Source organism: Carettochelys insculpta, chromosome 7, assembly GCF_033958435.1.
Source record: "Carettochelys insculpta isolate YL-2023 chromosome 7, ASM3395843v1, whole genome shotgun sequence".
In the NCBI taxonomy this organism is placed as follows: domain Eukaryota; kingdom Metazoa; phylum Chordata; order Testudines; family Carettochelyidae; genus Carettochelys; species Carettochelys insculpta.
This window is the reverse complement of record NC_134143.1, coordinates 61,395,547-61,422,619: the sequence shown is the minus strand read 5'-3', so window position 1 is coordinate 61,422,619 and position 27,073 is coordinate 61,395,547. Positions and strand designations below refer to the sequence as shown.

Genomic DNA, 27,073 nt, shown 5'->3' with positions numbered 1-27,073 from the left:
GTCTAACAGTGAGCCTCCTCTCTAGAGGCCACAGGTTTAAATGATCATATGATTATAAAACCCCATATTGTTTTAGATGTTTCTTTCTAGCTTCCTTCCTTTTTCTTTGTGATTTGCTGCTCTGGCAGGACAGGTAAGATTTTGTAATTCTTTGGAGGCTTTTAGGCCACAAATCTTTAAAGGTGGATTATATCACCAAATTTTAACACTTTTTGTGGGGTCTAGGTAGAAATCATAAGGTTCTATTAGCACATACATGCTTCAATGGAGACTTGAGTGGACTACATAAAGTGGACCTTTTAAAGCACTGTTGGGGGCAAATGTTTTCCTGAATGTCCAGGAGCTAAACTAATATTTACATATCTTTGAAAACAATCATGTGTGTGTTTGACTGAGAGCTCTAGAGAATGGATTTGTGATGTAGGTCTTCCTCAAACTTTTGCAGTGAAGGTGTTCCATTTAAATTAATTAAATTAAATATTTTTATATATATTTTGCTTGCAGGCAACTAAATTTGTGGTCAAGACCGGAACCCATAAAGGGCTGAAGTATGCCAGTCCCTAACTTGCAGGTACCTAGACAAAATTATGGTCCTCAAAGCCTCTGGTGGGTGTGTAGGCTCCCTATAGCATGAATGGTGAGAGTCAGGCATGACTAATTGTGCGAGACAGATGATGATAGCTCAGCACTTAGGGCATTCAGCTAAAAAGTGAGAGACTCCTATTTGAATCTCTTCACAACAGGTAGAGGAAAGGACTTACCCCCAAGGTCTTCCATACTCCAGGTGAGGGCTATAACCACTGGCTACAGGTTTTAAAGGAGGCTCTCCCCCCACCATTCTGTGCAGTCTAGGCGGAATCTGAGCACGCCTGCCTTTCACCATTCATCATATAGGAAGCCTATAAACCCACAAGAGGCTTTGAGGACCTTAATGTTGTCTAGGTGCCTAAAAGTTAGGCACTGGCGTACTTCAGTCCCTTATGGGTTCTAGTCATGACCACAAATTCAGTTGCCTGCAAGCAAAATTCATCTCTCACACACAACCCAGCAAGCTGCCTTCTAATGCTAACTGTTTTGCTTACCAGTGTAGACTGGATTTTAACCATCAACCTACAGGTGAAAGGACCTTGTCTGTTAGCAATCTCTGAACCATGTACTACTTTCATTAAAGGCACATTCAGGGTATAAAGTGGAGCTGATTTTAACTGAACCAGTTCCTGTGTATCTATTTATAAATAATGACTTTCATTCCTAACCTGCAGTAATCAGGATTATGTCCTTGTCTCTAATCACAAACAAAATCTTCATCACAATTATTTATGGACAGATGACTCTTGACAAGAACATGATTCTGTATCAGGACAGGTATACCACAGGCTAATCAGGGGATGCACATGTGTGCGCTCGTGCGTAAAAAAACTGAATTTTCAAAAATGCTCTCTAAATTTGCATGTACAGTTTTGTGCACAGAATTTCTAAGACACACACAAACCCTTGTGAGTATATGCAAAACTGGGTAACTAACAGAGCACATGATTCAAGTGCACAAATAAGATTTTACACTTATTTCAAACATCTAATTCCTAAAGAACCTAAAACTAACTTTTTTTATTGCACTACATTTGGAGAGGAGGCAGCCAATAATAAAGTGAACAATAAATTTAGTTAAGTTTAGAGTTAGGTTTTTAGAGACAGATGCTTGTCACTGTATTGAATGCATCTATGCATACTTAGTTTATAAACCCAAATAAACAACATGATTGTGTAACCCACACACCTACTGGGTGTGGTTTACTGTCCCATATAGTGGCATTTAGCCAACTTACAGAGAGAAAGAATGAATCCCCTCTATAGCCTCAGCTGAGAGCAAGTTGGCTTTTAGCTCAAATGGTAGAGGTTCATGCATTAAGCCCCATAGCTCCCAGGTTCAGTTCTGCCTCTCTGCACTACAACTGCACAGTTTAAAAACGTGTCATGGCATGCTATCATCTAGCCACCCAACTTGTCATGGGACATACCTGATTCACACATGCACATCAAAGATCGTGTGAGCTAATTGAGGTTTACCAATGTAAATTGTGCCCTGCCCATTTTACATGGAATTTCTTGCCATTAGAACCAGGATGGGCCTTCTGAAAAGGTAACAACTCCCCATCAGAAGACATACATGGTATAGTATAGCACTTTGTAAATTAGTGCTCTGGCTATATAAATTGTTCAAAAAAAAAACCTATGGGGGAGGATTATCCTATAATTCTTCAGGATATACATACTGTGTGAAGCTATGTAAAAAATCATGCATTGTGCACAACAGTCTCTCTGTTTACTTGTGGCTAACAGTGAGCCAAGAACACAGGAGAATTTAAAATGAAGTAGAACTATTGAGGCCAGTCCACTGATTAGTACCAGGATCCTGTATGAAATATTTAGGATCTTATTCCCCTATGTAAAGAATAAAACAAACAAGACTTCAAACGCCCACTGATTTTGAAGGTGAGGAACTAAAATGGGTGGCAGTTTCTTATGTTCTAGAACTGAATAATAGATTGAAAAAAAATGGTTGAATAGAATGGTTTAAGGGCAATGCAGAGATCTATTATTTAGGTGAGGCAGCTGATTAGAAGTCACAGGATAAAAGGTCAGTGGAGAATAACAGAGATTTGATTTATTTCCTGAATCCGACTGCAAGACTACAGGTAAAATGAGCTGACAGGTTAAAAGCACAATAAAAACATATGGATGTTCACATCTTTGCTAGCATTACTGCTTTTTATTAAAAGGGTAAGTTAGCCAATTTGGTTTAAACGCTGTGTTTCATTTTCTTTTCAATAAACCTGGCTTAACTATTATACGGATACAGGCAATGTGAGAAAGAACAGTGAAGATTTAAAACAAAAAGTAGTCAAGTAGCACTTTAAGTGCTACTTGACTGCTTTTTGTTTTGACAGTGTATAGACTAGCACGGCTTCCTCTTTGTTACTAGTGAACATTTAGTTCGTCTACATATGTTACCTTTACACTTTGTTATACAATAATTTCAATGTATAGTTTAGAATGACTATTTTATTTTTTTTTATTATTATAGTTTAGTCATTTATGGATTCCTCTCCATTTCTTTCATTAACTGCTGGTTAAAGGAAGGAAACTATTTTCACATTATGTTTGTGCTTAACGAAGGAATTTCCACCTTATATTTTGTATAATACCTAGGGCTTTTGTTTTGTAAAGATTAGTTTATAAGACAGTGAATATAGGTGAAATAAAGATAGATAAAAATGTCATGTATGTAAAGAACATTTGGTTACAAAATATATATGAAGAGAATTTATATTACTGTACCGATGGAGTTAGTACAAATCTACACTAGCGTAACAGAGTAGGATTGAACCCAGGGTGCAGGGCCATTCTTACCCATATGCAGAATGCGCAGCTGCGTAAGGTACCATTGAGTCTTAGGCTATGACTACACAGGAGCGTTATTTTAAAATAAGATATGCCATAAGACATGTAACACTTTAAAGACTAACAATGATTTATTAGGTGATGAGGTTTCGTGGGACAGACCCATTGCTGCAGATCTATATAATTTCCAGTCCAGACACAGATATGTAGTACAGAGGTCCAAAAAATTGCAATAAAAACTGAAAATCAAATACACCACCTGAAGGAGCGGGTGAGGGCTGGAGGACGTTAAGTGTCTTGCCTGACATCATTAGGAACATCAAAGCAAGGGAGCCAGTTCTTGTAATGCATCAGATAATTGTTGTCTTTGTTCATACCAAGTGTTAATGTGTCAAATTTGAATATGAAGCCCAGTTCACATATCTCCCTATGTAAGCTATTTTAAAAGTCTCTGTTGTAGGACGCTTATTCTCAGGTCTTTAACAGAATGGCCCACTCCATTGAAATGCTCACTGAGTGGCTTATCAAACAAAAAGCAGTCAAGTAGCACTTGAAAGACTAGCAAAATAGTTTATTAGGTGAGCTTTCGTGGGACAGACCCACTTCTTCAGACCACAGCCAGACCAGAACAGACTCAATATTTAAGACACAGAGAACCAAAAACAGTAAGCAAGGAGGACAAATCAGAAAAAGATAATCAAGGTGAGCAAATCAGAGAGTGGAGGGGTGGGAGGGGGAGATCAAGAATTAGAGTAGGCCAAGAATTAGATTGAGTGGCTTATGTGTATTGAGATTCCTGATGTCTGCTCTGTGTCCATTCATTCTCTGGCAAAAGTGTTTGCCCAGTTTCTCCAATGTACACTGTAGAGGGGCATTGCTGGCACATAATGGCATATACGATATTGGTCAAGGTGCATGAGAATGAACCCCTGATCTTCTAATTAATGTGGTTAGGTGCAGTGATGGTATCCCTAGAGCATATATATATAGAAAAATTTGGCAATGGGGTTTGTTGCAAGGAAAAGTTCCAGGTTTAGTATTACTGTGGTGTAGCCTGTGATTGCTAATGTGGATCTTAGGTTATGAGGTTGTCTGTAAGAAAGTACAGGCCTGTCAACCTAGGGCCCTCCAGAGTGTAGCATCACATAGCAGGTAGGCTTTTAATGATGCACTGCAGGGGTTTGAGCTGGGAGCTATAGGTAATGACAAGTGGTGGCTAGCAGACCTCACGATCCTATATAGCTGTGACATCCCAGGGTCGCAAAAGTGCTCCAGCATGGAGCTATCAGGAGATTCAAGATCTCATTTCGGTGCAGGTGGATGAATCTATGCTGAGTAAACATGCAGGGACGCTCAGCAGTGCCGGGTGAAAATCAAACCCCTCCCACACACACCACATGATTGCTGGGCTGCATGGACCCTCCCTACAGACAGCAGTATGCCCTATCCCGCGTGGGGTTTCAGTGCTCGAGAGGGCTTCTTCCCTGCACAGGATTTAGCAGGAGAGGCCAAGAAACTTGTTTTCTGCACTTTATATTTTTACAGGGCCACACGCCCCACCAGGTGCCATGTGGTTGACAGGCCTCCTTCCCCCCACCATGTGGCTGTCTCTCCTCCCTCATACACACCATGTGGCTGCTGGGCACTGCGGCCCATGCTTCCAGACAGCTGCACGTCCTGCCCTGTGTGGTGTTTCAGTACTGGAGAGGACACCATAATCATACAGAATTTGCAACTCATCTTAAAAGCTTCAACCACTGGAATTCACAATGGCCACCCAAAAACATTTTATGGGGCTGCCCCGCCCCCAGGCACGAGGTCCCTGGAAGCTAGCCCCCTGCCACCACACCACATAGCAGCGCTGGGCAGCGCAGACCTGGCCTGCAGAGTGTAGCATGGTCTGCCCTGCGAGCAGTTTCAGTGCTAGAGAGGGCTTTTCCATGTACAGGATTTAGCAGGAAAGTGGAGTGTACCCCCAGTCTCAGCTGGCACTTTTCCCTTTTGTGGACCCATATAGCCTCCTTCTGGTTGTTAATTACTCCATGTCCTTTATGGAGGGCCACAGAGAATCATCTGTATGATTGATAGAGTGCACCTCCAACATGAAAGCAAACAAAATCATGAAGAGTTAGCGGGGTGAAGGCTTCTTCCCTGAGAGAAACTTGTTTTCTCGGCTTCACATTTTACAGGGGACTGCTCCCCCTCCACTGTGCCATGCAGGCTAGCATCCTTCCCGTACCAGAAGGCTAGCCCCCATGCCACCACACCATGAGGTGGCTGGACAGCGTGCACCATGCTTCCTCTTTCTACAAAAAACGGTCGCGTCTTACCGTAATGCACACAAATCAAACAATTTCTCATTGTGAAAAAAGACTTCTTAAAAATGATCATTTGTTTTCAATGGCGGAGGGGAATGAGGGCAATGCAGTCTGGGAAGATGACATCACACACCCACAACCACTTGGCGGGGCATTTCCCCCCCCCCCCATAACACATCAGCAAAAAACCCAGAATGCAACAGGGCTGAAGGAACTGTGGAATAGCTGCCCACTATACACTGCCACGACAGTCAAACTTTAGCAATTTAATGGGGACGCACTAAGTTGACTTTATGAGTTGGTGCAGACATTCATCTTCAAGTTTATGAAATCTTGTGTTACAAAGTCAACTTTAATAAAATCGACTTTATTCAGTAGTACAGATGTAGCCTAAGACTTCAAATGGGATCAGGATTTTATTCTGGGACCCTATCCCATTAGAAACTTAGGTTGGTGTACTCCTTTTGCCTTCACTAGTTTTACATATATTTAACTCCACTGAGTGTACTGGAATTAGTTCTGATTTATATTGGTGAAGCATGTCCAATACATTGTAACCAATACTAAAATATCTAATACTAAATAATGCTATTTATACTAAACACTTTGACATATTTCACTAACGCAGGGTATTAGAATCGCAGTTCATAGTATAATGACAATTTCTCTTCTGTTACAGTGTGCTACACCGGGATGTTTATTTCTTGCAGTCATGTCCTAAAATTTAATTATAATGCTGTACACCATCTTTAAGGCTATTTTTCATGTTATTGTAAGTGATCTGTTTTAAAGGGGAAGACTATGATGGATTGGAATTTGGAGACAGAAGTAAAGTCACCTATTACTAAGAGTACCTTTAATATGATGAATAACCTTATAAAGCCATAGCACTAATTATACATAGGAAGATTTGGCATGATCAGAAATGTTCTGATTATATCATCCACAACAAGTCTTGTGCTTCGTATTTCTGCAATTATTCCTACAAGAGGACACTTTGTTATAAAACAGTGAAACAACTGTGGCTGAGGGGAATGCTGTAAAAGACACATCTGTTTTTGTTAAGAGTAATCTGTAAATTGCTTTCTGAGAACAGGGATTATAATCTGCCCATACCTAGCAGTTGAAATTTCAGTATTCTTTAAAGGTGTGCAGTAGATTTTGGTAAAATGGTATTTTTTTAATAAGTTATTACATTGTTTTTAGGAACCTCACATTTGAACAATTATTAAACTATAAAACAAAATTGCATGATTCCTAAAACTGTACTCTGAAGTTTTACAGTCAGCCATTAAAGGCTGTATTATTGTAATATACTAAAGATGCTAAAACCATTACAACTTTAAAAAACAAATTGTAAAATCTTTTATTGCTGATGAAATGACTCTAAATTATTATGACGCATGCATCTGATGAAGTGGGTCTTTGCCCATGAAAGCGTATGCTCCAAAATATCTGTTAGTCTGTAAGGTACCACAGGACATCATCTTGTTTTTGAAGATACAGACTAACTCAGCTACCCCTCTGATACTTGTCTAAATTATTATGCATCCGACATTATATATACATGATGTATCTGTGTACAATTAAAAGTACACTAGTCACAAAATATAATTTAAATTGTGATTGAACTATGCAAAATAGACCATCTTGATTTCTTTCTATAACTGAAGTTCCTTGAACCTGACTTTCCGTATATAACTAAAAACATTTCATACATTTTTAGGACTAATCATCCAATATAGCAGCCAAACTTTCAAAAGGAAATCTAAGGCACCGATCCTCCATGGAGGTGAATCGGTGTAGCACTACTGAATTCAATGGAGCTGTTCCAGTTTAAACCAGCTAAGGATCTGGATATTTATCTATACTCTGCTGTACAAATGCTAATGGCATATGTTGATGAGACCTCTATTAAAATATAGCGTGTTAGTCTGGAAAGGTGAAATTGGGAACATTTGTCAAATGAACCCCACCACTACCTCATGATATACAGCTCCTAGATAAGTATATACAGCACCATTATTCCAAAACCAGTACCTCTTTAAATATTGTCGTGACACGGACACATAAGCATGCATATATTACATCTGTTCCTAAGCAGGATGATATCAGGCTAGATCCTCAGCTGGCGTGAACTGCTCCACTGAAATCAGTAAGTCGGTGCGAAGTAAAATGCATGTTGAGAAATCAACATTTATCCATCTGCACCATGAGATAGAGGTCAGCAATGGATTAATTATGCTGACTTCAACAGAGTTAGGCTAAAATGGACTATTTTCTTTACTCCTGAAAATGGCTGAGGCTTTTAAGAGCAGGTCTGTGTTATCCCATCTTTTTGGAAATCATGATGCACCATTTAGGCTGGGTCTACACGTGCCCCTTCCTTTCGAAAGGGGCATGTTAATGAGCGGGTTTGAAAGACGCTAAAGAGGCACTGCAATGAATATGCAGCGCCTCATTAGCATAATGGCGGCCATGGCTATTCGAAAGTGCAGCTTTTCGAATCGCGCACTGCCTGTGGAGACGGGACCTTCCGAAAGGACCCCCCCAGTTTTTGAAAGCCCTTCTTCCTATCACAGATAGGAAGAAGGGCTTTCGAAAACTGGGGGGGTCCTTTCAGAAGGTCCCATCTCCATGGGCGGTGTGCGATTCGAAAAGCCGCACTTTCGAATCGCCATGGCCGCCATTATGCTAATGAGGCACTGCATATTCATTGCAGCACCTCTTTAGCGTCTTTCGAACCTGCTCATTAACATGTCCCTTTCGAAAGGAAGGGGCATGTGTAGACCCAGCCTTAGTGTCAAGTATCAATGTACTTGCAGAATAAAATAGTTCTTCTCGTTCCTATGAACATGGAAATTGCCATACTGAATCAGACACAAGGTCCACCTAAGTCCAGTTTCCTGTCTTTGCTAGTGGCAAGCACCAGGCACTGCGGAGTGTTACATCACACCATCGCAGTAAGCAAACATGAAACTAAATAGAATAGAGGCGGGTAATAACAAAATGGCTCCCCACCAGGGTTCGTACCTAGTGAGCCACCGCTGCTATACTGACTTGCGCCTCTGCATGTATCAGGAATCGTAGCTCTCATTGGCTGCCGGTCACTGTTTGCAGCCAATGGGAGTGTAAGGAAGTGGCCTGGACAGGGACATCACTTTCCGCCACTCCCATTGATTGTGAATGGTGATCTGCAGCCAATGAGGTGAGGGCCTGCCACCAGATCCAGCCTATGGGGTAATATTTGCCCACCCTTGAAACAGAACCTCTGGTAATTATTGGAGAAAACTTTTGAGTTCTGATTCTTCTGTTTACACTGAGGTAAAGCAGGAGAAATTTCATCGAGGTTGGTGGTACTTGTTAAACCTCTCTAGTTCAGATCTGACTGGTGCTGAAGGAAAGAACTTGCCAAACCACTTCTTCTTCTTGCCGGGCTCTTAGAAGACTGAAGGAGTGAATTACAGCTAAGCAACAGCACAGAACACAGAGCCGGGAGTGGTGATTGTAAACAAATTTTATGGGACCATAGGAAACCTGGCCACATCCACGCTAAGGGGTCGTCCATCTAACTAAAATCATGCTGGCTTGAGGATGTTGCCAGATGAGAGAGTTCCGAATTAGAGATGTTCAGTCTGTATTAGAAGTGGAAATATCATCCTCTTTGTTGAGAAAACACAGAATTCAGATCAATACTGTCCAAATGAGAAGAATAAGATTAATGATGAAATTTTAAATTCTCACTGGCTGGCAGATACTAATATGAAAATGCAAAGCACAAAGGCCTTCCTTCGGTAAAACAGAATTGCTGCTGAGCCAAATTAAAAGATGTTCCATTTGAGAAGAAGAGCTGCCAATAGGTGTTCTATAAATCATTTGTGCCAGCAAGCTGACCCCATTATGTCAGCTAATCCTGGAAATACAGGAGGTAAATTTAAATCTTCTAGTATGAAACATTTAATCGATATTCTAAATGTTTTTCTTACAATTTATTCTAGCAGAGCAATAGGTGCTTTACCATCCTCTATTTTTTTTGCCACAGACTAGCATTTTTGGAGTGGTTACAATGTCTGGAAGAAGGTAGCCAAAAAGAGTTTGCTCAAGGGACAGAGCTGGAAGGGCATATGAACAGACACCATTTCCCCTTATTTGTTCTTTGCAGAATGGTAAAAGGAGCAGAAAAATAGGAAACCACAGAGAGGGGCTGAAAAGGGAGAGTAGCCGTCAGACAAAGTTGCAAGTATGTCAGCACACAGGAATAAAGTTCACTATGTCCTTATGCAGAGTACAGTCTCAGTATTTGTATTGCTCATTCATCAACAAAACACCAACATGCACCTTCACTGTGTGCTACTTATTTATGTTCACCCACCAGCCAACTACAAATCCATGAAGCTGCACACTGCTGCAGGCAGACATTCAGTGCACTACACTATGGCTTTTAATCCTACCACTATTGAGCGCATAGAACATTATTCAAAATTTATGTACTTACAAACATTAAATAATTATAAACAGGATTCTGCCTGCAAACTCTGAGCAAAAATTGATACTGAGCTTCCTTTGTATGATGTGGATTGCACATAGATCCCAGTCTCCTAAAACACTGGTGTTGCCAAACCTTATGATTTTATTATCAGACTTTTACTATTTGGTGACTGTCTTAAATCCTCAGCTCCTGGAGTCATGGGAATACATGAATATCTCTGCTTTCACTTTTAAAAGCCATTTGCAGCCCCAAATTCCTGAGGAGAAATGCTTGAAAATGTGTCGGAAGTGTATTTTAAGGATTCAAAAAACAAAAGGCAAACAAAAAGAATCCCCACATTGTTTTTTTTAAAGTTCACAATTTTAAGCAAATATCATGATTGTTTCTGACAATCTTTGAACTCTTGAAGCTGACATTACTGAGGCATTCCCTTTTCCCTTCTTCCTTTTTACATATGTGCTTCTGACAGCAGAAGAACAAGTGCACAAGGAGCCCCAGAGTTATTTGCTCTTAGTCTGAAGGGACATGCTTTGTATATTTGCATCTACTGTCCACATTTGCTCAGGAGCACAAAGATGTTATGCTCCCTTCAGCACACTGTACAAAGGCTTGCAGGATTCAGAGCCATCAGGGGCTTGGTGGACTTATGGTTCAGTCTCGCCCTCCTCAAGTCATGCAGTAATTTTTGTAGTCAGAAGGGGGTTATGGTGCAATTAAATTTGAGAACTCCTGTACAAATAAATTCCACCACTCTCCACTAGAATTATTATTAATTCATCTTGTTCTGCATTTATTGGTATTGTAGATCGGATGTATACAATATTCCATATATCATGTAACTATCATAGTACAATGACTATTTATTTCTATATGGCTGTCCTGCCAAATTTCATATGTTCTCTTTTCTTGAAATTGCCTTGGCCCTCCATATATCCAAAAACATTTTGAGGGAGGAGGTTTAATGCTAAATCTTAAGCAGACCCACAGCACCAATGGAGATATGCCTGGCTGGAGCAAGAGGTACATTTTTGGGATGGCGTGCTTGTAGGGTGACCAAATATCCTGACTTAATATGGACAGTTCTGTAATTCTGGCCTCTGTCTTATGTATGTGCCTATTATCCTTCCACCCTCTCCCAATTTTTCACACTTATTATCTGATCACACTAAGGCTATTGAACACTAGGCAAAGTTAAGTCGACTGCAGATACGCAATTCTAGCTACGGCATTTGCGTAGTTAAAATCGATGCATCTGTGCTCCATTTACTTGTCCGTCCCTACTGACAAAAGCTGACCGGAGTTTCTCCCGTCGACTTCCTTTACTCCTCGCTTCTCACAACTATGACCCCTGAGAGGCAGTCAAATTTCTAAGCAGGTCTATCTTCTGCACTAGTGTAGACAAAACCTAAGTGTTGGTCACAGGTTATGCAGAAGAACTGGATTAGGTACCAGCGATGGCAGTGAAAGAACTAAACTGAGCAAAGCCACAAGAATTTTTTTTTAATTATTTGAAAAGTTTAGCCCTACAAGGCTCAAACTGCTAGTACTCACATTTGTTTCTTTCTCTTCTGCTCATGTATGTTGTGCACACAATAATTTAGGACCTGATCCTTCCCTCCGAATGCTAAGCAGCAATTATAAAAGGTTGCACGTTGTACAATTACACTTGAAATTTATGTGTTACAGTATAGCCACAGGCCACACTGTTTGGCACACATTCTCGAAAAGCAGGGTGTATTGAAGTCAAGCATCCAACTTGCAAAGATGGAGTACTGAAACAATTTGGGGACACAACAGAGTTTGTTGCACTAATAAAGTAATTCATTTGCAAACTAGCAGAAAACCTGAAAGAAAAGCCTCCACTAGAAGTCAACACTGCAGTATTTCAATTGAAAAAAATATTACAAAAATATTGTAATTTGAGAACATGAAGAGTGTCTCTAACAGTGGGTAATTGTACATGAAGAACAATTTGAAAATATCACTGTAGCAAAAAATAATTTTAAATCTCCTTTAAATATTGACTTTATATAAGCAGCAAGTATCATATATTTTGCTTACATATTCCCAGCATGTGTAGCACCTCTAAATGTGTACGCCAGAGATCATACAAACTGATGAAATCATTAATGCCTTTTCCATATGACCACTTTGAAGAAGTCACAAAAAACATACTAATAATATCTCAGCCAGTATCATTCTTGTTAGTAGTATGACCACCAATCATTTCTGACATGGCAGTTTGGCAGGCAACCGAATGCCCTATATCTCACAGCCTCAGAAGGTTAGTACTCAGTCAGTTCCTCACTTCACCCATCTTTTGTGATGTATTTAAAAAAAAAACCTGTGCCTACTATGATCTGAACACTTATTTGATCATCCTTTTCTCTTAAAATGTAACTGCCTTGTTGTATTGATACTTAGCCTTTAATTCTTCTTCCTTTCTTAATGTTTATGCTGAATTCCCTTTTGTTAAAAGAATCTTCGATCTCCAACACTAAGACTAAAAGACAGCCCCCTAGAGTGCTTTAAGTTGTACTAGTGCAGGCTCTGAAAATATTTCAAAGGAACACTTCTCATGGGAGGGGATCATATGAACAATACAGCTTGTTGAAATGTACTACAAATGTCTCCACTGGGTTGGCTCCTTTATAATATTTCAGAGTAAAACTTTAAGTCACATATTCAAAGTAAGCACCACAAGGCCTGACAAATATATGCGAAATAATATACAACAAAAAACCAGGGTAATCTTAATTTGACTGGTTTAAATTTTCCATTATTAAATGTTTGTTTTCAGTTACGAAGCAAGGAAGATGATGCTGATACTGGAATGTTACCACTCACTAAAGATAAAACTGCCTGGTTCAGGTACTTCTGAACATGAATTTATCTACAGTTCCTAAACACTAGCAGGTCAAAGGGGGTAGCCATGTTATTCTGTAGCTTTACAAATAACTAGCAGTCCTGTGGCATCTTAGGCTATATCTACACTACAGAGTTATTCTGGAATAGCTTATTCCAGAACTATTATTTCAAAACAAGCTTTTAAAGAATACCACATCTACACTACAGGGAGGTCCCAAAATAAGCAAAACTTATTCTAAAATAGCGTGTCCACGCACAACAGAGCTTATTTCAGACACTGCTATGTCTACACAGCAGCTTTATTTCAAACTAAGCTATTCCAGAACAGTTTGTGATGAAACAGCCCCTATTTTGAAAAATCATTGAGTCAAATCCCCTGTCCTCACAGCAGGACTTAATCATCATCCACGACTGATTTTTTTAAATGTATTTGCCCCCAGATGCCTAAATGGCCCCCTCAAGGATTGAGCTCACAATCCTGGGTTTAACAGGCCAATGCTCTCTTTGGAAAGAGAGCATCCACACAGCCCCTGTTCTTTTTAAAGAACCAGCCAGGGATCCAAAAAAAAAAAAAAAAAAAAAAAAAAATCAGGCACCACGAGGACTCCTCTTTCGAAAAAAGGGCCTGTGGAGCGTCTACACTTTCAATTTAGTTTCAAATGAATGCTTTTTGTGTGTAGACAGTCTCCTGTATATTTTGAAAGAGCCCTTTCTTTAGAAAATTATTTTGAAAAAACTTGCCAGTGTAGACGCAACCTTAAAGGCTAACAAATGTATTGGATCATGAACTTCCACGGGTAAAACCTATTTCTTCAGATAGTGTTGCCAAATCCTACCAGCTGAAGTAGGTAAAAGCTCAGGACATAAGACATTTGTTAGTTTCTAAGGTGCCACAGGACTAGCCGATAAGTTATGTTCTTGCTCACTGTTCTCCACAGACACAGTTAGGCTACATCTACACTACATTCCCCTTTCAGAGGAAGAATGCAGATGAGGGAGATTGAAAACGCAGATGAAACACTGGTTTACAGATCTTGTACTTCATTTGCATGTCACATGATTAAATTTTCAGAAGTGGTTTTTTTTTTTAAAGCAGTGTAGATGGGGTTCTTTTGAAAAAATATTTTTTGAAAGAATCCTTATTCACAAAACAAAATAGGAAGATGGATTATTTCAAAACTGGGGCTTTTTCCCCTGAAGGAACCCTGTCTGCACAGCTGGTTTTGCTTTTGGAAAAGTGTCTTCTGGAAGTGCAATCACAAGACATTATGGAAATGAAGCATGAGATTTGTAAATCAGTGCTTCATTTGCATTTTTGATTTTTCTCATTTGCACTCCTCTTTCCTAAGAGGAATGTAGAGTAGATGTAGCCTTACTCCTATATCATTCCCAATCTGCTGTACCAGTGGCCCTTGTAAGTGAAGGTATTGCCCCAAACAATGCTGATTGACTGATACGGCAATGTGACTTTTAAAATGCTAGAAGACTGGAGGGGGGAAGAAAGTGAATGCTAATTCAGTTAAATGGGGAAAAAAGTGCTTGATTTTCAAAAGTGTTACGCATTCTGAACACCAGCTGAAATCAATGAGATTTGTGGTCATATATCATTTCCACCCAGAAGCCCTGTTCTGTTTGGGGTAGTTCAAAGAGGGAAGGCAGGCATGATCCCTGCTCCAAAGAGTAAATTCTCAGCTCATCAATGCAACTTATTAAATATAACATGAAATTAACTGTTTTCTCTGTGAATTTTTTTAAACTTATTCAGAGGGCCACTTTTAACATTCATATTTAACATTTTTTTTCAGATCAAGTGGCTAATGACTATTATGTAAATACATTCCTTGTTAATTGGCAATACCTTACAAAGCTTGACTAATAATGAAAATATAGATCTGCAACGTCATGGTAAAAGAAGTGAAAGCAATTGTCGCCATCATTAACCCCAATGTATCTTTCAAGTAAACGACACCTATGAAATGTATTAGGTCAAATGAAATTGGCCTACTTGATATGCCAAGAAAAGGAAGAAACTAAAAGGAGTTAGTGATAAGGAAGAATGATAGAGGGAACTATAAAGATATAATTGGAGATACAGGAAAAAGAAAGAATCAGAATAAAGTCTGGGAAAATTATCCCTTGAAACAAACATGGACTACAACAATCAAACATTTTACAACTAACAAACATATAAAAGCTATTTAATAGGGAAATAATAAACGTTCTTGGATGGTTTAGTCACCATAAATCCTACATTTTGTTAGGGATTGGACAAGATGATCCTTGAGGTCCCTTCTAATTGTATGATTCATAATTTGGAGGTTGAGTGTAAAACCAAATTCACATCAGATAGGACCTTTGACAAAACTTGAAAGTAGTTCACTGATGTCATACTACCACTGTCCCACTTTGAGGCAAAAGTAAAAGTGGGCCAAGATGATCTGTCCTTGAGCAAATTCAGTATCTTTAAACATTCAGAGATTTTTATAATACAGGATTTTTAAAATCCTCTGGCCTAGAGATGTTTTGAGTTTAAATTTCCTTTTGCCTCATGTTTTCCCCTTCCCAAATGCCCTGGTTCTTTCCTTCTCAGATTCTGTAATCTTCTGATAGCTGCATTCATAGCCTTAGGCAAGTGATTAGTCTCTTTGAAATTCAGAATCAATGCCACACCATGAACCGCCTAAGTGAAGCATTTGGTAATGTGGCATGGCTACTGGCCAAGAACTCTTCAGGACACTAGACACAATTCAAAGGGAGTCTGAATAACCAATCTTTCCCCCTTTTCTTCCGTCAGCACTATCAATGTACATTTTAACATTCACATCCACTTATTTTAAATGAGTCTGAGCTGGTGAAGCTAATATGATGAAGGGCTTAGAAGAAGGTGCAGTCAGTATAACCTTGGAATTTGGGTGACTGAGTGCATCATATCTATTTGGTCTATATCGCCTGGCTAGCAGGAGTGTCAAGACAACATCCAAAGCTATGTTACCACTAAATAACCACATCCTGTCCCTGGATTACTGTACCAGTACAAACTATTCTTGTTTATGTTTCTTATTTTAAAAAAGTGCCTAACACATTACAATATGGGGGAAAAATAATGCTAACATTAGAATGAATACAGCAGAATACTGATTAATTGAAGTCTAGGTATCTGAATATGTAGCATGTAGAGGAGACAGATTTTATACAAAGAACCATTTCCTTCTTTCCATTTTGCACATTTATACTGCTGTCTATATGTAGCATTTATGAAGCCATCTTACCTGCAGATTTGCACATGCTGGTAAATCATTGTGGGTGGGGATTTCATTGTTGGTGCTCTCTGAGCCTATGTTTTTAAATCTGGAAGCTGTCGTAGTTGTTGCTGTGCTGGTTTGTACTGGCAGAATTGTCTGCCACACAGTCACATCCGTACCATTGCCAAAGGCCTGAATTGCATTTTCTATTTAAAAAACAAAAACAAAAACACGAAGTATAGAGAAAATTCTGCATATAAACAAATGCCAAAGAAACAGAACTGGAATAAAAAAACCCGATGTCATAAAACAAATAATGCCAAAAAATACTCTCCTATGCAAAATCTTGTCCTTATGTGTTTAAACTCCAGTTTTCATAATCAAAAGCTAGTTTCAATTGATTTTAATACATGCCAGAAATGTGAATTTGGTGGTCACAGGTTTATCTGCTGCTAAATTCTACCTGAAATATTTTCAGCCATTTTTATGGAAGCTCAATACCCTAAATCTTCAGTAAGCAAATTAGCGTACCATTCAAAAGCTTCACAAAATTTAAATGGTGAGACTTAATGTACAATATAACCCTTGTGCCCTAATTCTGATAATTATGTTATACAATAAGCCAAACAAAATGAAGGCAATACACTGATTTATTTCTGGAGCTTGCTTTTAAAACCAACGTTCCTGCAAACACAGGATTGTTTAAGATGATTTTGCTCTTCCAGTTTCCAAACAAAGTCTATAAAACAGAGGGAAGTAAAACTTATCAGTTTCATAGGATTAAGGAATGTGTGTATGGCAGGGTAAATTGGTTGTGTTTTTAAGACAAACGAATAGAAAAACAGTTTTTAATCAGGTCTTTGGGGATTCAGCATGGATTTAGGGATTTATTATTGCATATTCACAGTATAAGAAATCAAACAATTTCACATGGGATTTGAATCTAAAGTTATTAACAATACTCTTCCCTGAGACTGATTTAAGAAAAATGCATGCTAATTGGCTGAATTGATGAGGGCAAAGAGAAAAGAGTATGAAAGGATTATTCTCCTGTCAAACATTCTCTCTCAAAGTGAACTGAAGTGCTTCTCACACAATAAAGGTTATAAAAGACAAAATAATTACCAAAATTAAAGCATGCCGCATCCTTGTTTTCGGTGCTTTAGGAAAAGTAACACAACAATACACAGGTACTCTCTAGTTATTAAAATAAAATTACTTTTATTTTTCTTCTCTATTTCTCCTCTCCTGTGTCTCTACATTGATGGAACAACATGTGTGACTTGTCCAGCCATAACACAGCAAATGAACATAAGAGTAAAATGCCAAAGCAAATGTTTAATTGCACTAGTGGATGGCTGTTTCTATCAACCTGCATTAATTCGCTTTTGCTGCCTTTATCCTTGTTTGCCAGTTGTTCCCTTCAAACTCCACCACCCAAATCCTCCAAAACACTTACACCCTGGGTTAGCTGAGTTCCATTGAATTCAGTTGGGCCCACCTAGTACACAAGGCTCTACATTGCACAGTGTGTGGGAAAACAAACTGTGTAATGTAAAAATAGCTTAAAACATTGACAAAAATAAAGCTTCATAAAGGAATCAGGATTCGAAATGGACCACCCCTACACCTCCCCCACTTTTTTTTTTTTTTTAAATAAATGTGCTGTATTTGGGAGTTAAAAATACACTGTTTTTTATGTCTTACAACTTGGGCTTCTGCATTTTTAATGACTGACCATAGTCAAAAGTACTAAATAAGGCTCAGATTCTGCAAATACACATGGGCTTTACATTATAAACAAGAGTATTTTCTGTCACTTTGACAGGATGACTCACATTCACATAGTTATGCGTTTGTATTTGAAGGGTCAGGATTCTTCATTTTCCAGCAACAGAAGACATGTAAATAATGTTATACTTAACAATTAAAACTGATTTGTCTTTGTTCTGAAACAAATGCATTTTCTCCCCCATTGAAAGGACATTTATGAAATGACATGCGAATATTATTTCCTCGCTCTGTGAAATGCCGCTAAACCAGGATAACCTTTATTTCTCTTTTTTTCATACAGAAGAGGTTTTTTCCCCCCTCACAGTTACTTCTAATGTTACTGTTTTATTTTCATTAAACTTTTTATTCTGGCAGGGACAACAGAACTGGTGTGTACTTAAAGGCTGAAAGGAACTTATAACATGATATTAATGACAAATGAACACACTTAAAAAGTAACAAAATGTAAAACGTTATAAAAAACAGAAATGCAGCACTTTAAAGACTAACAAAATTATTTATTTGGTGATGAGCTTTCATGGGACAGACCCATTTCATCCTTTTTTTTTTTTTTGGTCCTCCATAATTACAAACGTCAGTCTGTATTAGAAATGAGATTGATTGAATGAAGTGAGTCTGTCCCACAAAAGCTCATCAATGAATAAATCATTTTGTTAGTCTTTAAAGCGCTACATTTCTGCTGTTTTGTTCTGTTGGGGTACAGACTAACACGGCTACCTCTCTGTTACTATAAAATATTATAGACAGTAATACGAAAGAGACAATTTGGAGAAGGTAGGGATACGATACAGTTGCCCTCTCTCATTTAGAATCCCACTCAGAACTGATTGCTTAACTGATGATCTACATTAACCTTTCCTGCCTAGCAATCCTTCCAAGGCTTTTTATAAATAGGGCTCAACCCTGTCATCTCTTGGCACACAGAGCTCCTGATGCTTAATGGAAACATTACATGTTGACCAACTGCTGGGTGGCAGCAAAGGAAAAAATGGTCTTCAGGAGTCAACATCTTTAGTGATACACCAAAAGCCATGCTAGTCTATATACTATCGTCAAGTAGCACTTTAAAGACTAACAAAATAATTTATTAGGTGAGCTTTTGTGGGACAGACCCACTTCTTCAGACCATATCCATACCAGAACAGACTCAATATTTAAGGCACAGAGAAGCAAAAATAGTAATCAAGGTTGACAAAACAGAAAAAAAACCCGATAAAGGTGTACAAATCAGAAAGCAGAGGGGTGGGAGTCAAGAATTAGATTAAGCCAAGTATGCAGAAGAGCCCCTATAGTGCCACAGAAAATTTGCATCCCGGTTCAAACCACGTGTTAATATGTCAAATTTGAATATGAAAGAGAGTTCAGTAGTCTCTCTTTCCAAAGCAGTGTGAAAATTCTTCTTCAATAAGATGAAAACTCTTAAGTCATTAACAGAATGGCCAACTCCATTAGAATGCAGACCCACTGGTTTGTGGATCAGGAGTGTTTTGATGTCTGTTTTGTGCCCATTAACTCTTTGTCTGAGAGAGTTTGAAGTCTGTCCAATATACAAAGCATCGGGGCATTGTTGGCACATGATGGCATATATGATGTTAGTTGAGGAACATGAGAATGTTCCCGTGATTCTGTGACTAACCTGGTTAGGTCCAGTAATGTGGACAAAGCTGTCAGCGGGCTTTGTTGCAAGGAAAAATTCCAGGACTGGTGTTCCTGCGGTATAGACTGTGGCTCTTGGTGAGAATCCTCATCAGGTTGCGAGGTTGCCGGCAGAACATAAAGTTGGGAGGTTGTCCTACAGACAGCCTCCCAACCTGATGAGGATTCTCACCAACAGCCACAGTCTACACCGCAGCAACACCAGTCCTGGGATTTTTACTTGCAACAAAGCCCGCTGACAGCTTTGTCCACATATTTATTCTGGAGATACCATTACTGGACCTAACCAGGTGAGTCACAGAATCACGGGCACATTCTCATGTTCCTCAACTAACATCATATATGCCATCATGTGCACAAAGCAGACATCAAAACACTCCTGGATCCACAAACCAGTTAGTCTACATTCTAATGGAGTGGGCCATTCTGTTAATGACTTAAGAGTTTGCGTCTTACTGAAGAAGAATTTTCACACTGCTTTGGAAAGAGAGACTGCTGAACTCTCTTTCATATTCAAATTTGACACATTAACACGTGGTTTGAACCAGGATGCAAATTTTCTGGGGCACTATAGGGGCTCTTCTGCATACTTGGCTTAATCTAATTCTTGACTCCCACCCCTCTGCTTTCTGATTTGTACACCTTTATCGTTTTTTTTCTGATTTGTCAACCTTGATTACTATTTTTGCTTCTCTGTGCCTTAAATATTGAGTCTGTTCTGGTATGGATATGGTCTGAAGAAGTGGGTCTGTCCCACAAAAGCTCACCTAATAAATTATTTTGTTAAGTCTTTAAAGTGCTACTTGACTGCTTTTTTGTTTTAACATCTTTAATGGTGTGTAGAGCACTAACATTGTGTGCTCAGTTCGCATGGATACAGATGCGTGTATGCAATGAGGCACTGCTTAAGTGAATAGAATAGAGTACCCTAGTACATCTCAGTGATTGAGTATATACCCTGCATGTTCTCCACGTTTGATCAGAGCCTCACACATTCATGCTATTTTTAGCCAGTGTCCTGCTGCCTTCCCATCTCCAGAGCCTTTCCTCACCACATTGGAAGAAGCAAGCAGTGGTGAAAGGCCCTGGAAGATTGGGGAAAAGGTCTTTCACTGAGGTGTGATGCTTGTCCTACTCTACAAACCACTGCAAGATCTTAGAGTCACAGTCTTAGAGACATGTAGTGTCTTGGATCCACTGTTAGAATTTCACTATAAAGCCCTTATCCCTAACTAGAGAATGCCCTACCTCAGACCCACAGCTAATGTAAATCTCTGTATTTTTTAAAGGGGTTACCAAGTTTGTGTGCTGTATGACTCCTCTGACTACCTTAAACGTTATACTTCCCCACGTCAACAATCAACTCTTTCTCTGAAATTCAAATTCAGGTGTGCATATTCCATCAGTGATTTGTAAGGATGCTGCCAGAAAAGGAAGTTGGGAAAGTGAATCTACCAAAAGTGACTTCAAAGAGTGAGTCAGAAATTTAAAATAGCCCCTTGAATGGAAGTAAGTTCAGATAATAAAAACATAATGCAACAATCTCAGTTAAACTGCTGTATCAGGATCTCCCTGAGAAACAGATCATCTGAGTGAAGTTATGAACAAATTTCAAGCATCTGAGAGACTATCAATCAAATCAGAATGTGTGTGTGTGTATTATTACACTACTTCATAGCCTACTTCACACATTATATACAACCCACTTAGATCTTGCAATTTTCTGGTACAGGCCTTCCCTGCTGGCCATGCAAAATACTATCTATAGGTAGAAGATTTTTTCCACGTTATGCACCGTTATTATTTGGAGTTGTCTCCCACCATTTCTCACATTTACAAGTGTGGCTTTGAGCACCACATCAGTAGATTTGTTCAAATGCTTTCAGCTTTAATTTTCTATAGCAATACAGGAGGGTCTCAACATTTGCAAACCTAAGGTTTGTGAACTCAAGCATTCGCATGCAGCCGCTTCCCCGGGGCTCCAGAGCAAGAAGTGCCAGTGGCCTGGCAGTCAAGGCTTTTCCCTGGAGCTCTGGGCAGGGAGTGCCGGCAGCTGCGGCCTCCCCAGGCAGGAAGCCCTGGAAGCTGCAGCTTCCCCAGGACTCCAGGCAGGGAGCGCCAGCAGACATGGCTTCCCCAGAGCCCCAGGGAGGAGCACAGGCAGACATGGCTTCCCTGGGGCTCCAGGCAGGGAGTGCCAGCAGCCACTGCTTCCGCTGGGGCCCTGGACAGGAGCCCCAGCAGCTGTGGCTGCCCCTGGGTCTCCGAGCCCCTGTACTGGCGAAATTCAACAATCAGGAGGGTTCTCAATATGAAACCCTTGCGAATGTTGAGACCCTACTGTACATAACCAATCTGGCAAAATGCATAAAAGTGACCTTACACTATAACAATGTATTTAAAAACTAAGTGAAACAGACCAATACAGCACATATTCCAACATGAACAAATACATGTTTGAAGATGTTTTATATTATTGTACTCACTAAGGCATGTATTGTCCTGGAAGAAATTCAGAAATTTCAGGCATTCTTCTATGTCATTTCCACTGTTGCTGCAGTCACACCATGGGGCAACACTAAGACTGTTGGCATCTATGTAGTTCGGTGTCATAACTGTGCCTATTAACAAAGATCAACACAGTGTATCATCAGCAATCTTTGTAATTACCTGTCCCTTGATACATAGTCCACGAAGACAAGACAAATCAGTATATGGTGGCAGGCAGAAACAGGCCTTGGTTAAGGCATGAATATTATAGGCCTATGTCTAAGGCCCTTGATCTCAGAGTCATTTGTTGAGTGAAGAATCCCAGCGGTCATACTTTTCACGCATTTTTTCACCACCATATTTTTTGTTTAAACTTGACTGCAGTCTGATGCTGAGATGTCTACTTGTTTGCAGATAGCCTGCAACAATAGCTATGAGAAATCTGAACTGTCTCAGACATCTTAATAGGGTGCTAACTCCAAGACTCCACCATTCTGAAAGGTTTTGTCCACAGTGTGACAGGACAGGAACAAAGAAATCATAAAAATTAATCTTCGTGATTCACTAGAATTAATTTCCTGAAATTTTTAATTTACTAAAATCTTTGCTATCAATGCCATTAATAACTCAGATAATGTAGTGGAGATATGTTTATAAAATCTAGAGAATCATGCAAAACCGATACAATTTCAAAATGACCTTGACAAATTGAAAAATTCAATAAAAAGACAATTGCAAAGTACTATAGTTAGGAAGGCTAAACCCAATGGACAACCATAAAATAAGGAATTACTGGCAAGGTGGTAGTACTGCTGAAAGGGAGATGGATTATAGTGGATCACCAACTGAGCATCAGCCAACAATGTAATGCAATTGCAAAATAGGCGAATATAATTCTGGGTTGTAGCAATCGGAGTGCTGCATATGCAACATGGAACATAACTGTCCCACTCTCTAAGAAAGATATGTGTAAGCAGAAGGGAAACCAGAAGAAAGCATTAAAAATGATAAAGAGTTAGAAAACCTGATCTGTGAGATAAGATTAAACTGGGAATGATTAGTTTATCAGGGGACTCGACAATAGCCCTAAAATATGTTAAGGGCTATTACAGAGGGGACTGTGATCAATTATTCTCCACGTCCACTGAAGGCAGACATGGAAAAAGTCTATCGGCTATATTGTAGCAAGGCAGATTTAGGTTAGCTATCATGAAAAGCTTTCTAACTGTAAGAATAGTTAAGCACTAGACAAGGCTTCCAAAGTTTGTTGAGGAATCTCTGCAATTTGAAGTTTATATGAACAGGTTGGATAAAATACCTGTCAAGGATGGCCCAGCTATATCTGGTCCTGTTTCAGTGTGGGGGCTGGACTCTATGATCTTTTCAGGCCCCATATGGCCCTAAAGACCTATGATTTTATGACAGCTTTTCTTGAACATTGCCAAAAAACACCTGATCATGTATTTGTGTTTTCATTCTCATTCTAACACAAATTATTGGATGTGTGTCCTGGTATTTACCTTTCAGGCTCCTTAGGCAAAATAACAACTAAACTGGAATAAAAACTGTGTTCTGTATCTTAGAGGAAACCTTGAGAATGCCCTCCATTTATCTAGAATGGAGCCCTTATTTATTGGTTAACACTTAGTCAAATGACTAGTCTGACTGAAGTCTAAGTAAGAATTCACAAACTTGAGTAAAGGTTGATCAATCATCCCCTTAATTATTTTTAAATGGCTCATTCTTCAGATATTTTTCAAATTTTGTATTTTTCTTTGCTTTTAGTTAACTTTGTGTAAATTTGAAATAAATTAATTCCAAATCAACAAATATCACTGGATTTACTCCTGAATTGCTTGCATGAGGGCAGCAGCTATCCAAATATGTATTTAGGCACTTATATCCCTCACCTGATAGCCTGTGGGGTTAGGGCAAATGTCTCTCTGCTCCATACTAGAGCAATTGGGCTTATGGAATGGATGGCTACAAATTAGAGATTCAGAGTACAGACCAAAGGGGCAAATTTTGTCCACACAGCTTAAAATTTATAATCCTCATAAAACGGGGCTGACGGGTATTGATGGGAAGTTTTTCCATGAATGAACTGGAAGTCAAAGGAAAGAAAAAACACAACCATTATGAGTTGACGCGAAGAAATGCTGAAACTAATGTAGTGCTTAAGTTAGCGGCAAAAGGCAAGATTCACCAAAAAATTCTTTTGTTATGAGATCTTTTTGAAGTAAAAGTTTAGTCATAATTCCACAATGTCTGCACAAGGACTAGCATATGCATACCTAAAACAGTTCAAATTGTTTATGAAATGCAGGTGGGAAATAGCAAAATGAGCAAATATCACTTGCTTTAACAACGAAAATATAACAGCAGATAAATAAAAATGGGGATGGTATTAACTTAAAATAAACCAAATGAAAAAATATCTACCCATTAGGCCTTTGAAGCTTTCAATTATGTGATATTTGGAAAGAAGAAAATAACCTAAAGAAATGAAAGCCTAGTGTTTTTTAAATGGATGAGTATGCGAAACTGATAAAAATACTTGATAAAGAATTAGAAAACAAAATGGTACAAAGGAAGCAGAAAGGGCCACTCAGGTAAGAAGAGGAGGTAATAATGTCATAAAGGTAAGTCTAAACAGAGGGTGAAAGTGTAAAAGGTGACAAGGTGTGATAAGGATTAGTGAATACAGAAGAGACAGGATGAAGAACATGTACATGTAGCACATAAACTGTATGTACAGGTAAGAACAGAATGGCTGAAAGAACAGCTAGTAGAAAATACGTCTGTCATATAAATCTGGGGGCAGATGTGAACTCAAACAGACTGTGGGTTTGGTTTCCAGAGGTGGAGTCTTTAAGCCCCCACATGTGGATTTTGTGTTTCCTGTAAAATGACCTCTTTAAAAGTCTGCTGAAAACATTAACAGGTCAGGGAAATCATGTCAGTTTGTAGTAAAATAGGTCTTAATAGCTCTGTTGTGGTCGCTATTTTCAATTGTTGTCCCATGTTCTCTTGAGCAGGCAGCAAAGTCAAGCACTAGGTAGAGGCAAGATTAGCTTGAACATCAGCCTCTCTCTCAGCTCAAATCAGAATACCTTCTAAGAATGAAAAAATGTTTACGTATGTTCCTCCATCCAAGATATGGTCCTGAACACATTAAATTTGAGTACAGGAACTGGCCCAACAGGATTACCAGCAAGGTAGAAGGAAGAGAAGAGCAGCTTAACAAGAATGCAGAATAACAGGAGTCATCAGGCTCAGACCAAAAGATCAACTAATAGTAACAAGATCTTGAATTACATGCCTGTGACTCTAGGCTTTCCCTGTATTCATATGCTACATACTAGTGCAATAATATCTGCACAAAATGTGCCTTGTTAACTTTCTTAAGATCCTCGACAACAGGTTGATTATTAATATCATTGTAAAAAGCACGCATTAACGTTGTGTTACTAAAACATGTTTAAGGCAAGACAGCTTAGCCTAGGTAAAGGTGATTCATAAATATTTACCCTAGGCTAAGGAATAAGAGTTTACCTCTTTTTAAATATCCGCAATAAACAAAGCCAAATAAACCTGCTGGGGTTATTCACCCCATTCGCAAACTAGAGAGAAAGAGCATTAACAAAGGCTCTGTACTGCGGAGAATCACATGAAACTGAATTCCAAATGGGGCTTCCTGATTTGTACAGCAAAGAAATCCCTTTGGGAATACAAGAAACAGAAAGAGGCCCCCTCTTTGTCCTTCACCTTCTGTGATGGTCAAAACCAGGACAGGAGACAGTGGGTGAGAGAGGCCATCTTGAGCAAAGACTGTATCTTGAAAGATTAAGTTTTTGACTTTTGAGTATGTCTCCACTTTTACTTGCTGGCAGCCACCTCTATACTTAGCTATTGGTATTAATTAACTCAATTCCCTTTTATTAATGAACTTTTTCTGCTGCTGCTATAAACCAATTCAGTACAGTGTTTGAACCAGTAAATTCATAAACTGTGAAGTACTGACTCTTTAGTAGAGCAGAAATCTTCAGTGAATGCTCAGTGATGGGGCTATGTACAGTGGAGAAAAAAATCTCAGAGGAGCTTGGAGCTGATACAGTGATTGTGACCTGCCAGGCAAAGGTGGGGCAAGGAGAGCCCTGAGTAGTTTGCTGGTGAGGAAGGCAGATTGCTGTGGTGGGAACAAACACAAAGTGCAATTGTCAGCAAAACTTACTTGTGCTAGCTCTCTGCCTCAGCAAAAATAGTTCACAGCTATGGATAGCCTAAGCTATTGGGGTGTAGTTCTTGGAATCTGCACACAGTTTGTTTGGTAACTGAGATTCAGCCTTCCAGCACTGAGAAACTATGTTTGAAATGCCACAACAAGCAGTCCTATGGCACCTTAGAGACTGAAAAATGTACTAGTTCAGGAGCTTTCGTGGGCAAAACCCACACCTGAGGAAGTGGTTTTTTGCCAGCAAAAGCTCCTGGCCTAATAAATGTATTAGCTTGTACAGTACCATAGGACTGCTTGTTATTTGTGAAGCTACAGACTGACACAGCTACCCTGTGAGTGCTCTTAAATGATTCACCTGTAACACAGCTAGGAACATGCTGAGAGAGGTAAGTGAGTGGCTTACAGGTCTGGTACAGTGTTCAGTCCTGCAATCCTAGCTCATTAACACAATCATATGGAATTTCTGGGAGTTATGGGGAAATAAAAAGGACAGGATGCAGAAAATGAATAACGGAAAAAATGTTCCAGAAAATTAGTGGAATTAGATATTAAAACCTCATATTAAATTGTATGAAAT

General features: G+C 39.2%; 1 protein-coding gene across 1 annotated transcript in view; it reads right to left on the bottom strand.

Annotated features, from left to right (window-relative positions):
* Positions 1-27,073, bottom strand: part of GFRA1 (GDNF family receptor alpha 1) — a 251,763-nt gene that overhangs the window by 13,371 nt on the left and 211,319 nt on the right. Inside the window, exons 6-7 of the mRNA XM_074999809.1 lie at positions 22,256-22,390; positions 16,347-16,525 (exon numbers count right to left, since the gene is read on the bottom strand). Coding sequence (XP_074855910.1) covers positions 16,347-16,525; positions 22,256-22,390 — 314 coding nt within the window. The remainder of the gene's footprint in view (positions 1-16,346; positions 16,526-22,255; positions 22,391-27,073) is intronic.